General features: G+C 39.6%; 1 protein-coding gene across 1 annotated transcript in view; it reads right to left on the bottom strand.

Annotated features, from left to right (window-relative positions):
• LOC142559859 (endoplasmic reticulum metallopeptidase 1-like) overlaps positions 1-15,326 on the bottom strand; it is a 59,577-nt gene that overhangs the window by 10,437 nt on the left and 33,814 nt on the right. Inside the window, exons 6-13 of the mRNA XM_075671537.1 lie at positions 12,480-12,710; positions 10,130-10,395; positions 7,870-8,080; positions 6,862-7,052; positions 4,990-5,142; positions 3,913-4,112; positions 2,860-2,975; positions 619-794 (exon numbers count right to left, since the gene is read on the bottom strand). Coding sequence (XP_075527652.1) covers positions 619-794; positions 2,860-2,975; positions 3,913-4,112; positions 4,990-5,142; positions 6,862-7,052; positions 7,870-8,080; positions 10,130-10,395; positions 12,480-12,710 — 1,544 coding nt within the window. The remainder of the gene's footprint in view (positions 1-618; positions 795-2,859; positions 2,976-3,912; positions 4,113-4,989; positions 5,143-6,861; positions 7,053-7,869; positions 8,081-10,129; positions 10,396-12,479; positions 12,711-15,326) is intronic.

The raw sequence follows: 15,326 nt of genomic DNA, 5'->3' as shown, positions 1-15,326 counted from the left end.
GTATAATTCGATCGCAGTATGGCGACGTGTACTGAATGTTGGTGCCGAAAAATCGTGTGTTCCGGGGATCTATGAACAGGTAAAAAATTTGCGCAACTCTATTGGGTCATTTTTTATGTTCTCGATTGCGAACGTTGGCGCCGGGAAAGCGTACGTAACGGGAACGTATCAACGAGGTTCTACTGTATTGTAAAAATGGGGATAATATACATTATACTGTGCATAATCTTGCAATTAAATGCCATAAAGATGATAGATGAGATTACCATAAAACACAGCAGAAGCCTGCGCTTTTATTCAACTACCTCTGTGTACATAATTAAATTATAAGCACAAACTGTGGTCGGAAACATTTATGTAACTACATCACAAGAGCAGTGGCTTTAACTGTAGCACAATTGCTTGCTTTGGCTTTGTTCCATATAGCAAAATATCGCCACTAGGTCTCATTCTGGATAGGTGAAATGCCAACTAAGAACTAAACCGATGGTTTTGCCCTCAACAGAATCACAAAGCCACTCGAGAGCTATGAGGAAAATTATTGCTAACGAAAAGCATAGCATATACTAGAACCCCAAACTTTCCATATATTACATACAACATTTTAAAAATATTTACCTGCAGCTCGAGCCAAACGTTCCAAGGTCCCATGTCAACTCCTTGAGAAAGGTAGACAAACTTGGTGTCCCTATTCTTCCACTCGATACCTTTGTGCGGCGTGTCAGAGGTGAAGGACCAGCGGCTGATACTTACGCCTTCCCAGGGAGAGATGATCAGACCCATGTGGCTGGGACCTGCAACGCAGTGCCCAAAAGGCAACAGATATTCGAGTTGATAAAAAGAGACGTACACCCATATTCTATAATGTTCCATCACTTGAAACTCCACTTCTACTAAGCAAAGTAGAAGGCAGATGAATTCCCTTGATTGAAGAGGTCACTAATATCCAATAATTCCCCAGGTGATCCCCAAGTGAAAATTTTGTGACTAAGAAGTCTTGAAGGTGTTACAGTCGAATGCAGCTAAAATGAAGGTGCATCTGAACACAAAATACCTTCGTTACATCCGATATTTGTTATAAGCATATTTGTTACATTCGTCATATCCATTTGTTACATAATATATCCATTCGTTATATATGTGTTCATTATATTGAGGTTTGATGATACACATATGCATCTCAGTGAAGGTGTGCCTCGAGCAACTTCATGTCTTAAGAAATGCCGAGGAGCATCATTGAAGCTGAGTGCCTTCTTCAGCCAAGGGGCAGCACTGTGCTACAGTCAGTGGAGTCTAGGATCAACTTCGCGTCGAGATCCATTTGTGAGTAATGGTGTTAGCTAAACCCGGGCACAATACCTTTTCTTAGCATTTTTCTTCCGTAGCATATTATATAAGCACAATAGGAGTTTGTGAATACTTAAATACAAATCAAATCATCCTTGTTATTCAATTCATATCCTATTCAAGAAACCACTATTACTATTTGAAGTTGTCAAGTATTTCTTTCTTTCAAATACATAAAGGATAACAACACTTATGCCTTGAGCGAGATAGAATGAAGGAAGTGAGGACTGTTCTGAATGATTCTGCTGTCTTGTTGAGCAGGGGCACCAACTCCTGAGCAAATGCACAAGGCAGATAGCTTCCACTTAATAATTTCTAGTCATTAATAAGAATGGCTCGCTTTTAGGCAGACTAGATACAAATTTGTTTCGATTTATCATTTCACCAGTCTCATCATGTTTGCAACTTCTATAAAACAACCTGTGTTGCTGCAGCATCACACTTCCCTCCTTCAATGAACATACCACTGTATATGCATTTGGCGACATTCTGTTCCCTTGTTTCACTACTGAGATTGCAATAGTGCCACACATAACCCAAAGTAGTTGTTTCTCACTTGCAAACTCCTCAGTTGTCCCGATGTCTAGCGGCAATCAGTATTGCATGCATGTGTCAAATAATGTACCTAAACCCTATTTTTCTTATTTTACCAAACTGACTCTACACATACTTTATGTTTAAAAATGAGAAAATATCTGGTATTTGATTTGATGTTCGGTGGCTGTTCTTCCTGAATAATCGTATTCGATTCAATTGAAAAATTTCACTGTTCAAACACCCCTAATGCACAACACTTAATATATACAGCAGCATGTAATGTCATATCATTATATATAATGGTACACAAAATATCACATGTGCAACACAAAATATAATACTGCCAGCATAGCAGTGGGAGCTCACAGGCAGAAACACTAGCAAAAAAGATTATTAAGAATAGAACTGTTTACAGGACAAACTGATGTATGGGAAGCAAAGCAACACCTAGGCGACAACTATAGCCGCAAGCACATTTGGCAATCATTGAATCATTTGTCACTGCTTTGCCACACAATTTGCCACACAATTTATGCATACATGCTGATGCATTCCGGAGCAATCAGTGGTGACCATATTGGTTCGAGAATGGCATTTGTGACAAGTATATGGTGTGATTATGAATGGCCCATCTTACTTCTTCAAAAAGACGAGAATGAGCCCAAACGTTTCAGTACTACACTAGCACATCCTGCGAAAGAGTAACATGATAACTGTGATACTTTGGTGATAACCAATCACTGTACAAAAAGAAAACAATGCCATGCATGGTGCTGAGTTGCAGTAACAAATGTACTGATACAGAAGTATTGTTTCTTTTCCTTTTTCTCCAATCCACTTTCAATTTTTATATGCTGTTTGTGGTGAACAGCAAGATTCTGGCATACCAAGTACTTGAAGTAAGTATGATTACGTGGACATGCACAAAGGCATATCATTAGAAATTCACCCATGTGTAGTCATGCTCACTCTCACCTGTAAATTCAAAGCTGAGCATTATCACATTGGCCTTAGTGATGTTTCGAGATAGAAGACGAAATGTTCTCTCCTTGTCAAAGATGGGCCCAGGAAAATCAACATAGAAGGTCTCTCTAGAAAAATAAATGGAAGTTTGAATAAACAGAGCAACCAGCCAGCTTTCAAAAAGAAGCATTCTAAATGTTCTACAGCCAAGGTTCTTTCTGTTGTTGTTTTGTGTGTAGAACAATGCTATGCAGACAGATGAAATACATAATGTCTACATTAAATGTACCTGATGCTGAACAACTCCTACAAACTCAATGAAAGCGCCCTTCACCGATCTATAAGAATAATGAGCAGAAATGTAGATACAAAGCAGCAGCAACATAGTGAAGCAATGAAAGATCTGATGCAATTGTGAGTGAAGCACTGTCAAAGGCACCCTCAGTCAAAGCACCAAAGGAGGATGACTAGCTCTCTAAGAAGACAATTCACTGCCACTTCCTCTTTTCCTCATTTTCACCATGTGGGCCATGCATAGTTGAAGAGCTTGATTGCTATGAAGCCATCCTGCTTTCTATGCAGTCCAAACAGGACTGGTGCGCACTCAAGCCCAGGCATTCAAGATTGGTCACACTAATTCTCTCCTCTGCGTAGACAGTGGGCAGTGCAGAGCACTACACATGATGATGGTCCTTAGACACAAATAAAAATATAATTTGGCAAATTGTAGAGAAGAGGGTTTCCTGATACTATGTGTGTGCAACAAGACCCCAGAATTAAGGAACGTGCATAATGCAAACGAAGTCGTCGAGTATCCTGACATTTTTATGGTCGTGGACACATGGTCGGGGTGCACATTGTTTTTTGTTCAGCAATGCTCAAGTGGAAAAATTATCTGTGATAAATGCCAAATTAACACTGCCTGTAGCAACAACACCACCATGACCACCACCACCTGTATATTAAGATTGGCAGAGGTAAAAATGCGGCAATAATTGTTGCGCAAACATGCTTAAGTGCAATAAACAAAGTAGAGGACAATCAATTCTATGGAAACACACTCACTTCAGCTTTGTGATGACCGGAAAGTAATATGGCATACCACAGTAGACATGCTCACTACAGTCCACTTCTCTTATCTTGTGCTTTGTTCCTATATGCTGCCGAATAGTGCGCGGACCATTGAAGTCAAGCGGGACGGCCCACACTCCTGCATCTTGGTTAACCATCTTCTGGTGCCTGTCGTAAAACTTTCGCTCCACATTCTGAAATAAACATTAAGCAATAAACTTGCCTAAGAATAAGAATTTCACTGAACAAACCATGTACCTGACTTGTCTACTATTGCAGACAAAATCCAAATCCAAAGACAACAGCTGTATATATATTTAAACAATATGATCTTGTAGCAGATTATGAGTAAAAACAGAGCCATGGTAAGTGAAAAATATTTTTTTCAAAGCTATTTAAATGAAAACACAACTATCTCACTGTACATATACCATCTTTCATGAACATAAATGTGAACTGGAGGCTACTGCTTGCATCTAGTTCTGTCCCTGCCCTGTTCAGTGCAAGTTGCTTCTTAAAAAGTATGTATGTAATATCATTATCCTTCTTGTTGTCGTCGTGGTTGTTGTTGTTGTCGTTGTTGTTGTAGCAGCAGCAGCAGCAGCTCTGTTATTTACTGTTCCAGCATCTGCTGCATACATTTTTTTGAAGTTTTACAGTATCTATTGTTCATGCTGCACATTTACCTTCTGTGTCTCTGTTTTTACCTTGTACAATATGTCTTCCTATTGTCTTCTTCTTTACAATATCTACTTTATCTTTTATAACATAACTTGCCTTCTCTATACTGTATATACAGCTCTGCCTGTTTTATGTGACATAACCATAGTCTCTTTGTTTGGTTTTTATAAGGACACGCCTTGCTAAGTGCACTAGTACCAAGTTGAATAGGTGTTCCTAGGCACTATAATAAAAATTGATTGATTGATTGATTGATTGATTGATTGATTGATTGATTGATTGATTGATTGATTGATTGATTGATTGATTGATTGATTGATTGATTGAACATTGGAGGCACATGTGTATAGGGGAAAGAGAAGGCAAATAAAAAGGTTGGTGCAGACTCACAAAAAGCAGCATTCGTTGTGGGGCCACTTCTCCTGGGTCAGCAGAGAATGGAAATCCCAATGGGCTTATGGCGACCAGCATACTTAATGCAACAAACCCAGAAAGGACGGCTATGGGCTTCCAGCCATCACGTGACACGTGTGTGAGTGGCACCTGCAGGAAAACACCAGGACAGCAATCAGAGTTTCGGACAATAATACTTAGAGGAAGCCCTGGAACCATCACGTATGCGAGTTTCTTAAGTGGCACTGAACGAACATGGGAATACTGGGATATGGGTGTGCGAGGCTTGTTGTGAATGTGACTTGGCCTAAACAATGCTCATGGCTGTGCAAATAAAGCTTTCTCCAACTAAAGCTTTCATAAAAAATCTTCGTTCACCCACACCAAATCTAGAACTAAAGATTACTCACATATCGCACAATAAGCGAAGAAAACAGAAAGATAAGATTAAAATTGGTGCACAGTGAGCACAGACCTTGTTGGCTTTCTACCAACTTTGGCAGCCCATTGGTACTGTTCACGTTTTATATCATTTGACAACCAAGCAGAAAGCCTTTCAATTTAATAAAACGTTTTTTTTACTTTGTAAGACTACAGCAAAATATTGACTCGCCATCCCGGCCCTGTGAGAGTGGATGTCCAGCGAAGCTGTTGAAAACCACCACTACAGCTGCTGAGGAGGGTATACAATGCTTTATTCCTTTAGAGTAATGGTAGTAATGGTAACTGACAGTAATGGGAGTAATGCTAATTTTGACAGCAAGCTGCCACTGGTTGTACTGTCATTTCTTTTCCCTTTGCCACTCCTCGTATTCACGCTGCCCATCAGGAGTCCCGATTATGCGTTGCCTAAATATAGCAGTGTTGCAACAACAATGAAATCAGTTGCTAGGCCGGTTCTTTTATACATGAAAGGCTATAGTGATGTCACTCTCCATGTCGCAAGTTTCCGTCGCCATGGCAGCTTGCGCAACAGTAGTCTTTGCCGGGAAATGTATACAGGGAGCGCTACATGCTTTGCAGGATTATCAGGAGTATCTTATCATCACTGATGTGATTTGAATGCTTGTTTTGTGCTTGTTCTCTATTGAAATGAATGCTGTGCTGTATGTTGTATGCATGATACCAAAGAATGCATGCACTTTTCACTTCGAAAATATCCTGAAGGTCTTCTTTAATCGCTGAAAGTATTTCTTTTCCGTGAGGATGCACCATGAAAAAACCCAACCAACTAGATGCTAGCAGCTTCACTCTAAAATATAAGCATTTTATGTATTGTTTCAGTAAAGAGATGACCATTGCAACAGACAGAACACTGTTCGCCAGATGTGCCAGACGTGTCTTCAAGGTGTACTGGCTCTCCATGAAAGATCTTAATCCAAAGCCACTACTTCATGGCATTCCCACGCGTACAACAGTGTGGCAGAACCAATTTTCCTTCCATGCAACTACAATAAACCCCATAGCAGCAAGTTTAGTAAGTACATTAATTTTTATGTGTAAGTCTTGGTTGTCTCACACTCATCTCTGGCTGAATTTGGTGAAAGGTTGTCAGCAGCTTGTACTCTTGAAAGCAGGTTATAAGCAGATTACGTTGTGCTATAACATGGGACACAATAAAATAAAGTGCTTCTGGCCCCGCATTGTGTTCAATATTACATAATGACAGAAGTCATAGGAGCTGTCAAATTTTATTGAAAATGATGTCTACTTTATTCCTCCCTTTTCTCACCTTGGCTTGGATTGCTGCCGGCTTCTGTGTTGTCACAGCTTGTCTTAGGACACTGTAAGTGTCTCTTCTGTTGTGTCCCATGTTTCAGCACTACGTTTTTTCACCGCACTGGTCCAGAGGGACAGACTTATGCTCACCACGAATGACGTGCAGGCAATGGCAAGGATGCCCGACATGATTGCCACTGCAATTTCGGGGTTGTCCAGGGTGCCATTGCGGCCCATGATGGGCACAATGGCCATGTGGATGTTAAAGCTCAGGTAGATAGTGAGGAGCAGTGGAAGGAATACGGCACCCAAAATGGCCACCATAAGGCCTCTTTTCTCACCTGCATGGAGCGTATGACACAGTGAAACGCCATCTGACAGCCCTGAAGAAATCACCGAGAGCACAGCCTTGGTAATTCATATGTTGGCAAATATACTTTGGTGCCATACTGATGCTCATCAGATCTGCAGATTTCGACGCTTTCTTGTATTCTACTCAAAGAGGCCCACTAAACCTGCTTTAACCAGCTTTCTGCCATGGCATCCATTTATATGCAATAACTTATTTTTATTTATTTATTTCATACATACTGCTTGCCTTATATATAAGGCTGTAACAGGGCCAGGACACAAATACAACTGTGAAAGTAGTATCAAACATGGTTAACAGTTTCTGTTCATAACAATTCCAAATATTGTGGACAAAGTATAAAGGCAGTACAGACACTTTCCTGCAAGTCATGTCAATGTATGCAATTCGTATACACAAAGGTATTAATAGCAGTATAAACATATTTAAAAAAAAGAAGACTTACCACGAACCATTACTGACACGAAAAACACCGATACAACATTTAATTTTTTCAAGCTAGGGCAGTAGAGAAATATAATTGGTTAGTCTTGAGACAAACATATCAGTTTAACTACTACCAACGATGTGTTAAGGTAGTGCATTCCATTCTGTTATTTTCCATGGGAAACAACAATAAATAAATAAATTGACCTGATCTGACACCTGCAAAAATGCTTAAACCATTTTTTTTTTGGCTCTGGCATCCATTTCTATACTGCACTTTGAAATAAATACTTGATCTTATTGCCTGCCAAAATGAGAAAAGAATGTAAAAAAAATCCAGTTAGCCATTGAAGCATCCATACCTTTTCGGCCCATGCCCAATGTCCAGTGGGAAAGTACGGACACAACTGTGCCTGTGCAGACGGCCCAAAGGTTCGGGATGTAATAACTTAGTATGTTCTTGGACGACAACCAGAACACCAGTGCCAGCCACAGCAGCTGGGTGGCATCCAGGTACCGCTCGAGTACGTCCCAGTCATCACATTCCTCGCTTTCACCCAGAACCTTCAGCCCCTGCAGATGCATTGACAACTCCTCTATAGCATTTGTATACCATCACATTGTAGTGATGGTGATGATCCAATCACTTCTAAAAGTGCAAGTTAAAAATCTAACTCTTATGAGGTGAACATGTATCCAGAGAGACAAGCAGCACTTGGATCACAATGCTAGCTGTGAACAGAAACATTGGTCATTGAATCTGAATCTCACAGGTCAAGTCTGTCTGCTATTTATACTATCATCACCACGCATCCATAATAATTTCCGGTGCTTGTGAACAATCAACTACGTTCGTGTTGTGCACACAATCAGATTAGACAAAAATTTCACTATGAAATTGGTGACATTTGAGAAACTTTGAATACAATAGGTGCATCTTCTGCTGAATGATGACTTGACAGCAGTGATGATCCAGTGGAAAACAGTCTCGTACAAAAGTAAAATATACATGTGACAATATATTGGCAGATATATCAACAAGTACTGTTATTTTTATTTTGTTTGCAATCAAAAACAGTCCTAGGAACCTCGGGATAAGATTAAAGAAAACACCAGAAACTGCCAGCAGAGCTGAAATAATGACCACTGCATTGTTTGTACAAGTTTTGCAATGGTTATATGCACAACTTACTGATAAATTTAAGAGCACTGTATAATGCATCAATTATCTCTATTTTAAACATCCTAATGAATCACTTTGCAGGACTTTAATAGAGGTATATCTGTTTTTATTGCACAGGTAAACAGTTATTAACTTGAAGCTTAATTTTTCTTGCTTTTCTTTAATTTTCTGCAATTTTCCTAAAAGACAGAAGCCTAGAAAAATCGCCTCACATAACTACTAGAACAGAAAAATTTTTTTTTTAGCAGCATAATTGGATACTCACTCACCAGTATTTTTTCAGGCTCTGTGCTCACTAAAATCATGTGCAATCACACTCATTGGTGCTCACTCACATTTCTACTTGCACCCACTCATCCTCACTCATATTCACAGTCACCTTTCACTCACGCTTACTGGCACCTACTCATGCATATATTGTGTCCACTCCCAATTACCAACAGTCACTCATGTTCATACTCACATCTACTGAAACTCACTGTCACTTAATTACTTTTGTTCATACTCATGTTAACTGGCATTCACTCATATTCATGCACAAACCCATTCATTCCCCTTATCATTTACTAACACTTCATCTCACACATGAGTGTGAAGCAAGTATGAGTCAGTGTACTTGTTAGTGAGCATACCAACCTATGCAAATTTCATTCACATTAATTCAGTAGTTGTTCAACGAGAGAATTTCAAATGCATTTAAACAGAGCAGACACGTGGTATACCTTGCTCCTTTAAAGGGGCCCTGTAGCAATTTCTTTTTTTAATTGAGAACACACTGAATTGAGTACATATCATTCAGTGATCATATTCCCACTGAAATCTTTAAAAAGTACTTAATAACAACAGTGATATAAAGAGTGTAATGTTTACTTTCCCTATTTCTCCTCAGTGCCATACTTCCTCTCAGCTGGGGTGGTGCAAATAGCAATGCCCTACCTATTGTGTCTTTCTTACTTTTTTTTCATCGTTCCGATGTGCATTTAGGCAACTCTTCAACATTGGCATTCGGCAAATGCACCAGAGAATGACAAAGAAATAGTGAGAGGATGGGTGGGATACATTAACAACTGTTGTTTTTCCATTTGCCGGACGATTGGAGAAATGTGCAAGCACTTGCTAGGGGCTTTCACTCATGAGTAATTCATAGTCATGAACGATTGCCCAATGGCTGGCGTCTATGGGCCGTTGCGTGGGTCTATGACATCATAGGCAGGACATAACAGAGAGTGCCTCGAAAGCCGCAGGAGACAGACAGTGAACATTTATGAGAGATTGTGGGCTCCCTGCTGCATACAACGGAATAATATTTGGCTCCCATTTTCACAGCAGCATTGTCTGCAGATTTCAAACAATTTTTACTGTTTTCAAAAAGAGTTGCAGTGCCAATTAATGCACATCAGAGGGTTCAGTGCTAACACTTTTACTTCTACCCTGCTGACCGTGGTGAATGGCTTGAGATTCCTGCGACGTATCACTGTGAGGCCCCAGTGGCAAGCCATGAGGGTGGCAATCATGGTGCTGTAGTAGAGTCCCAGCACCAGGTATGGTTGCTTGTACCAGGACATAGTGCTCCTGGTCGCCGTCAGCGTCAAGGCCACAAGCACACAGGCCATGAGGCCGAGTCCCCAACTGCACACTGTCACCAGGAGGGCCTGAATCCGCCCCCACACTTGCAGAGCCAGTTCTCGACGGTGCAGCTCTCGTCCTGTCTCAGCCACGGCCAATTAGGAGAGAGAAAAGATTTCACCCTTTGTAGTCATGATTACTTTGTGGCAGTTCCAGCCAGAAACTATTTTGTGCACTTTGCACTCCATGCAGAAAAAGAATATGTGTAAACACATAGTGAGTCATTTATTCCAGAGAGGTTTCCTTATTCCTGAGGCTATTTATTGTACCTAGTCTTCTACCAGCATGTGGGTGGTCACCAATGGAACGATTTTTTTAGAATCCTTCTGTTGCCTTTCTCTCCAGCGCTCTCATCCAAGGACATTTGCTGGTCATTGGAAGGCATAGTATTCCTCCTTGGCATTTATGTCATCTTCAGATTCACTAAACTCACATGAATTCTTTCTATAAAACACACACATAAAAAATGATGCCATTTCCTGTGCTTTATGCCACAAAAAGTGTGTACAAATTCCTTCAGAAGTGCTGCCCTTATACAGAGACACTGCGAAGCACATTTATATTTTGAACAGTGGAAAAAGTTTCTGAAAGGTGTCGCACCAAAAACAAAGAAAAAGAAACGGTGCACGTGTGCACTTGTCAGGCACTGTACAACATCCAACCGGAGCCAATATTTTTGTGTCGAGAGTGGCCCCAACACATGGCCACCATAACAGGTTAAAAGTTAGCGAGGGATGAAGAAGAAAATGTGAGGTTTATGGGGGCTGTGAGTGCCTGGCCAGCCTCGTCACCAAGGCAGGTGACCAAAACAATATAAAAACAGCATAGGCTAGAGAGCTCATACCAATAGGGAGTTAAACTAAAAACTTATTGCCCTGACGTATGTGATGGTTCGTGACAGCGATATGTGTAGGAACATTCCTATATGTGGTGACAACCTCAGTACACAAGCTACGACTATAAAGCTTTGCTGTATCTGTCCTCTGTGCCTGCGTGCTCCAAAACATAGTTCCTGAGTTACACCGACATGAAAAGAAGTTAACCGTTATGCCACAGAAATAAGCAAACGCAATTGGCTGCAGCATCTATACAATTTCTCCTGAGCTGGACAGAAGTGTGTATTCCACTGTATTGGGTTCTCACTGAGTCTAGCTCATTTTTGTAACAGCTGGTTTTTCACTTTGACTATAAGAAGGCCTGCACTGAGGCCACTAGAATTGGAGTTGCATATCATTTCAAGAAAGTTACACCTACTGTGAAACATGTTTAAGAAATGTATCACAGATAGCTAGTCTCTTCGGTCATGAATTTAAATTTACATATCTTTCTGGAAACGCAGCACAAGCCTTGGAGAAAAGAATTTTGGACCTGCAGCATAAATATTTAAGTCACAGCAGGTCGTGCAGTCATCATAATTGCAAAAATTAATTGTTGATGAACCTTGACCTCTTATAGATGAAGTGTTGTGTCATAGAAAAAATTGAAATATTTTATACAAGTAGATGCAGTGGTTACTATCGAGTAGTGTGCCTTCTGACGCAATAAAGAACACTCGATTAGCAGCAATGATATATGTCATGATATATATATATATATATATATATATATATATATATATATATATATATATATATATATATATATATATATATATATATATATGAGCAACATGTCAAAGTTATTATCAACCCTCTTGGTACTCTGTACTAGAATGACTACTAATGGTATTGTTTTATCATAAGTTGTTTAGTTGTCATAAGTTGTCATAGTTTTATCACAAGTTGAGCCTACATATGGAGACACTGTGACTGATGGGGTTAATGCAGTTTCCTTTTAACAACAACAAACTACTTATTTCGATTCACAGTACAAACGACAGACTGAGGAAGATTGGACTAAATGTGGTTCACAACAGCTGACAAAGGTGCAGCCTCCCTTCAGTAGTTAAAGCACATGCGATTGCAGCTGAAGATTTACAAAAATGTTGCACAATGTTAAGGGATTGTCGCAGCACCCCGTGCCAGCCACGGTAGATTACGCTATGCAGCACTTCACTGCCATATCGGCAGTGCAGCAGACATTGCTACGTGCAGTGCAAAAATGAAATTATTTTTCTGACTGTTTTCACCTAAAAAGAACTACTCATTTCAACAGACTACTCACCCCCAGTTGCAGAAGCTTTCATCCGCATAGCCATGGAAACAAGTGAGATGATGATGATTAGCTTGACCATGATACTGCTCACAGCGACCGAGTAGTTCACCATGAAAATGCCAAGGAAGTCATAGTACACAGCACGAATGGTGTTTGTGTCTCCATTGGCTCCCACTGAGCTGCCATCACTGAGTTCTTGTGCCTCCAGGATCTTAAGAATGAGACCCAGGATGTTGTCACCTGGGCAGTGAAATACAAATAATAAGCCAGTATGCGAATTAATCACTCAACATCCAACAGCTAACATAACTAGCATGAAGTCTAACTATGAGCAGATGCAGCTCAGAAATCCATTTACACTATTATTAAAGCTACTTGGATGAAATTTATGTACAATAATGAGTTTATTCTCCTATTTTTCGAATACGATTTTAGTTTCTTAGTATCTTACCTCGTTATTTTTTTGTAGCCCTTGAAGTGGGAAAAGTGGGGTCTCTTATGCAATGTTTTAGCTTCATACCATTATAGCTTATATTGCTCTTTATAAGCAAATAATTGAATATAAGCTAAAACATGGTTTACTTTAGTTTTATTATCTAAAAAAAGATTTAATCTTGACTGTAGTTATCAAATATATTGATTGGCCTTCTAGAATGCATGTGACCAAAATTGCTGCAAATTACAGTAAAGTCTAGAAATTTACATACTGGTGAATTTACATGAAAAATTTAGCCAAGATCGAGTAAAATAAGATACAATAATTTTTTTCACTATTAAAAACCAGCGCAAGATTGAAAGAAATATAAAAACAAGGTTGAAATTATCTAAACATGTTTACTACTCTTGCAGACCAAATTGCATGAAATAAGGCCACAATGCAGACTTGTCTTTCTGGAAGTATAAAACTACCAAATTCTCCCGCTGCGTAGATGATACCCTCAACACCCTTGCAAGCTTCCTCCTCCAGGCTTCCTCCTCCACCGGGCTTTCTTTGCTACACAGCAACAACGACAATTAGCTTCAGCTCTCTGTGTTCCAAAGATTATTTTGATTCTTCTAAGGTCTCTCTAGCTGCTCAGAGAGGTCAACTCCTGCACTCAGAGGGCACCCAATGCCTGTAGTATGTCTACAAAGCCTTTTTGGCCTTTGTTTTACTACAGTATATAGAAATTATTTATTTATTTATTTATTTGTTTATTTTTTGTTTATGTATTCTAAATACCCTCAAATGCAGATGCATCTTCACAACAATGTGTGAAGAAACGCTTGTTTTGGAGCACAGTAACCAAATCTTGCTGCTGAGAGGACTCAGCTGCATTTTGGAGTTTGCCCTGAATGCAGATAAACAACAGGATTTCAAATGTAAGCCTCTCATATGTGGGAAGCATAGCCTCTTCCTAAGCACCGATGAAAAGCAGAGCATGAGCTCATGCCGATTCAGCCAGGGCTAGTGCTTGCTTGTTGCTATACCAGAAACGCTCACCATCTGTGTAGAAACCGTAGAAACCGTAGAAACCTCAACCGTAGAGCATGAATGGAAAAATGAAGCCCCTACAGCTACCATGCCTTGATTAAAATAATTCTTTATAGTTTTCTGATTAGACAAATACCTTAATTTATTTTATGCATGAAAATAGAATGTTGAAGCATAATTCTGCAATCAACATCTAAAAAATAATTTTTTGAAAGAAGAATGTGATTTTTTTTTACCAACATCTTCCCTTAAAGGAGCCCTGAAACACTTTTCTAACTAATTGTAGAACGGCCTCACTACTAAAGTATGCCATCTGACAAATCCCATGTCACAAAAATTTTTTGAATCTTTCAACCATAAGTGGAATTACTGCACCGATACCTGGCTTTCTTTCTCTTTTTGTCTCAGCTGGTGTGCTGGAAGCTACACAGTGGAGAAGCCAAGAGGACAAAGCCCCAGCCAAAAGCTTAGTGTCGTGGCGACGAAAGGGCTCGTCATGGCACCCCGTGCCGGCCACGGTAGACTGCACTATGCAGCACTTTGCTGCCACCTCGAAGGCCACGTGCTGCAGACACAGCTACACGCAGTGCAACAATGAAATGATTTTTCTGTATTCTTGAGATTGCAGATATTGTATATATTTTGCATTTATGTAACTCAAAATTAGCAATTATGTATTACTGAGAATGCTCTTGCAATCATGAAATCAGTCAACAGTGTTGGCAAACGAACTACTTTCGATGATGACATTGCAGATGCGAGAGCAAGCAACTGTTTACTGCTTTTGACATGAGTGAGTAAATTGCATGCTACATGCAGTGCAATAATATTTGGCTGACGTGTTCAAGGAGCCTCGTTAACAGATAAGCAACATTTTTTTACTATGTTCAAGAAGTGTATCAAAGCGCCCCTTCAAGTCAAAACCAGTTGTGTTATGGCATAAGGTTAAACGAATTTGTCTATTCTGTAAATTTGCTTTTTAACTGTAAAACAGCATGACAGACTACTTTTTCCCTTCGTATATGTTATCACCAGTTGACCACAGACATTATGCGGGTATGATGTGCTGAAAGATCGAGACTTGTTCTGATTCATATGTTAAATTCAAATCTCTGTACAGCCTTCCCTTTATATACTGCAGCCACAATGACAAATATGTTTTATTCTATTTTGAATTCATTCACCTATTGAACTAGCGTAATTTATCTTTATTACAGTTGTCTTTCTTTTCTTTCCATTTCTTTAAATATGGATTTTCATGACTTGTATATATATGACATTGTACTCGCTTTATTACTTTGTTATTGGCTATGTTAAATAATAAATCAATTCAGACTAGTATGTAGATTGTTATTTCAAAATTGCCTTTGCAGCTAAGTAAC

This window comes from Dermacentor variabilis, chromosome 10 (genome assembly GCF_050947875.1).
Source record: "Dermacentor variabilis isolate Ectoservices chromosome 10, ASM5094787v1, whole genome shotgun sequence".
Taxonomy (NCBI): Eukaryota; Metazoa; Arthropoda; class Arachnida; order Ixodida; family Ixodidae; genus Dermacentor; species Dermacentor variabilis.
Note: the sequence above shows the minus strand (reverse complement) of the source record. Positions and strands in the feature narration are given on the sequence as shown.